The sequence below is a fragment of the Sinocyclocheilus rhinocerous genome, unplaced genomic scaffold (genome assembly GCF_001515625.1).
Source record: "Sinocyclocheilus rhinocerous isolate Xijiao unplaced genomic scaffold, SAMN03320098_v1.1 scaffold2572, whole genome shotgun sequence".
NCBI classification, from domain to species: Eukaryota; Metazoa; Chordata; class Actinopteri; order Cypriniformes; family Cyprinidae; genus Sinocyclocheilus; species Sinocyclocheilus rhinocerous.
Genome location: NW_015633224.1, coordinates 238219 through 241329, shown reverse-complemented (window position 1 = coordinate 241329; position 3111 = coordinate 238219). Strand labels below are relative to the sequence as shown.

Here is a 3111-nt window from a genome sequence, read left to right as displayed (position 1 = left end):
GGCTGCCGTTAACAGTTGTGTGAAATTAAGTTGTGAAGCACAATTTAACACATTATTGTGTAGCTGTGCAATCATATTATCCGCGCGTGTCTACTGTGTATGTACAGTGCAATATTTCTCTGTGTAGCCTGCATCTTCTGATTGTGTGTTGTTGAATATATCCAGCAGGGGGCGCGTGGACTCACCTGTTAGTAAAGCATCGAATGACGTCACTGGAATTTCAAGATGGCTTCGGATCACGGTCAGGATACGGTCATCTACCGGTCTGAGACAGGAAAGCTTTGATGTTTTAGCGGGCATGTCTATGAACTCACGGTATTTGCGTACTATTAATATTTATCCCGTTAATATGGTGGAGGACAGTGTGAATAGGCGTCATGGTGAAAGAAGAGCGGAGTACAACACTGAACTACAGCAGCGCTTCGGCTGTCAATCCACAAGAGGATTTTGAATGAGATGGAAAAGACTGAGGATGAACCTGTACAGATATATTTCCTTTATATGAGAGCAAACTGAGATAGACACATTCCTCACTGGATGGTTTAAAAGAGGACTACAGTAGAGGTCATTTGTGCTGCTATCAGGAATTGGGCTGCGGCCGATGGGTATGTATGTACAGTCACTTGCTCTTATATTATTAGCTTTTTTACAGTAATGCAGGATTGGCTGTGTCTCAAACCTTATTCAGCCGTCTACTGAGACAGCATTTATGGGCTTCTTACACGCTTTCAGAACGTTCTGAATTAAAATGTTATCAGGACTCGCCTGTCATGCCACAAAATGCTGAATCAAGCGTTCTGAACTTGATTATGATGCTCATCTTATCTAAGCTGAATCGAATGTTCGATTCAAACGCTACAAACGTGTTTTATTATTATTAAAGAAAAATAACAATTACAATTGTAAACAAAGAAAAAATGTCAAATAAAAATGCAAGAATATACACAGAAACAGACATATTGCCAGGGTAACAAAAAACAACAAAAGCATAATAAAATTACATATTAAAAAGACACAGTTTTCATTGCTTTTGGATTAATAGAACTTTGGATAGTTTCCAAATATTGTGAAGGTCAATTCTGAATAAAGAAAAGAAAGGTTTAGAGCCAGTAAACTTTTGTTTATGAATATGAAACTTAGCTAACAGGAAACATAAATTAATAATACAACATTTTTCCCATATTTTCTTTTGAATAGTCAAACAGCCCAAAGAAAACATCTTTAAAACAAAAGAAGTCACTTATAAAATAAGATAGAATAAACACCAAAACATCTCTCTGTGTAATTGCCAAAACAAATGAATAAATCTTCCTCAGAAGATTGACAAAACTGCAATTCACTTCAATGTCAGACTTATATCTCTTAAGAAAGGCTTTAGTCGGATAACATTTGTGAATTAATTTAAACGTTATTTCCTTTATTTAATTTGGTCAGCAGATACTTATGAGGCAAGGACCATATACTTTCTCCCATGGAGCATTCTCCACAATATTATTCCAATAAGGTATAACGTAAGGAATTGTTGATATCTTTCTCTGGAAGAGAGCTCTGATTTTACAGTTTTACAGGGTTTTTTTTGTTGGTCTACAGAAAGCATACACTGCCGATCATTGTGTCAGTTAAAGTCAGTGTATAAGTACATGGCCATGAAAAGGTAGCACCTTGCATCAGAAAAGACACACCAGAGGCAATGGCATTGAAAACAATCACATATTCATCAGCAGATACAGGAATATTATATTTCTGTAAAATATAAAGTAGTTATAAAGTCTGCCTTGTGAGTTAAAAAGCTGACCAACTAAAAGAAGGTTGTTTTCGAACCAATTATCAATAATTTGTTTTTGTTTTTTTTGAAAATGCCTCTTCACTTTGGAATATTATTCCTAATTATATCTTTTCTAAAGTTGGTGACCTGAATTTTCTTTTACTCTGTAATTATAATGTCTCAAAGATCCCTAACAAACTGTCTAATTTCAATAAGCAGATGCTCTTGGCCTGGTCCCTAATATACAAACACAACTTTTCTCCAAACAGATATTATTTATGGAATAATAAGGATATTCTCTACAAGAATAAACGCTACAAACCTGATTATGAATCAAATGTTTGAATCAAATGTTCTAAACGTGGGTATGAAGCCAAAAATACTAAATAGAATATTCTAAAAGTTATGATGTTCAAAAAAAAAAACATTCGAGTTCAACGATCCCCTAAACTACTGAATCAAATGCGTGGATGTAATGTTCTATCATGCACTAAATTACTAAATAAAGCATTCTAAACATGATTATAAATCGTGTTCAACAAAGCTGAATTAAATGTTCGAATAAAAAAAAAAATGCTGTTATGGTGTTCAATTAAATCTGAATTGGATGTACCAATTCAACATTACAAATGGAATATGTGCAACAAATGTTGAATCATATGTTTCAAACTTGATTCTTATGCTCTGCTAAGCCTCTGAATCCAAAGTTCGAATCAAATGTCACGAACAAGATTATGATGCTCAAAATACTAAATAGAATATTCCAAACGATCATAAAATTAAAACTGAGTGTTCGTGTTCAACAGTGGCCTAAAGTACTGAATCGCATGTTCCTTTTGAATGCTCTATCATGCTTTAAAATACAGAATCGAATTTTCTGAAAGTATAGCATGTTGTTCAAAACGAGTGAATCGGATGTTCCAAATGGAATTATGATGTAAGAATGTACTGAACTGAACATTCAAAATTTAATTCTGAGGGTCTGCTAAGCTGAATTGAATTTTCGAATCAAACATTTCAGATGCGATTATGTCCCGACTCCCAAATGTTCTATCAGGCTCCAAAATACTGAACTGAACATTGTAAATGTGATTATGTTCAGCAAAGCTGAATTTTTTTAATCGAACATTTCAAACTCTGTTATAATGTTCAAATCAAAATAAATTGGATGTTCCAATTTAACATTCCAAATGGAATTAATAATTCAACAAATTACTGAATCAAACATTCCAAACATTATTCTGATGCTCATCTATCTAAGATGCTGAATCAAATGTCCAATTTGAATGTTACAAACGCAAATATGATAAAATACTGAATAAAATGTAACATTCTGATGTTCAGAA

At 33.6% G+C, this 3111-nt stretch overlaps 1 protein-coding gene across 4 annotated transcripts in view; it reads left to right on the top strand.

Annotated features, from left to right (window-relative positions):
- Positions 1 to 205: 205 nt before the first annotated feature.
- Positions 206 to 3111, top strand: part of LOC107743959 (TBC1 domain family member 12-like) — a 28176-nt gene continuing 25270 nt past the window's right edge. For all 4 annotated transcript variants that reach the window (XM_016557422.1, XM_016557421.1, XM_016557420.1 and 1 more), the window contains exon 1: positions 206 to 605. In XM_016557422.1, coding sequence (XP_016412908.1) covers positions 602 to 605 — 4 coding nt within the window. In that variant the 5' untranslated portion in view covers positions 206 to 601. The remainder of the gene's footprint in view (positions 606 to 3111) is intronic.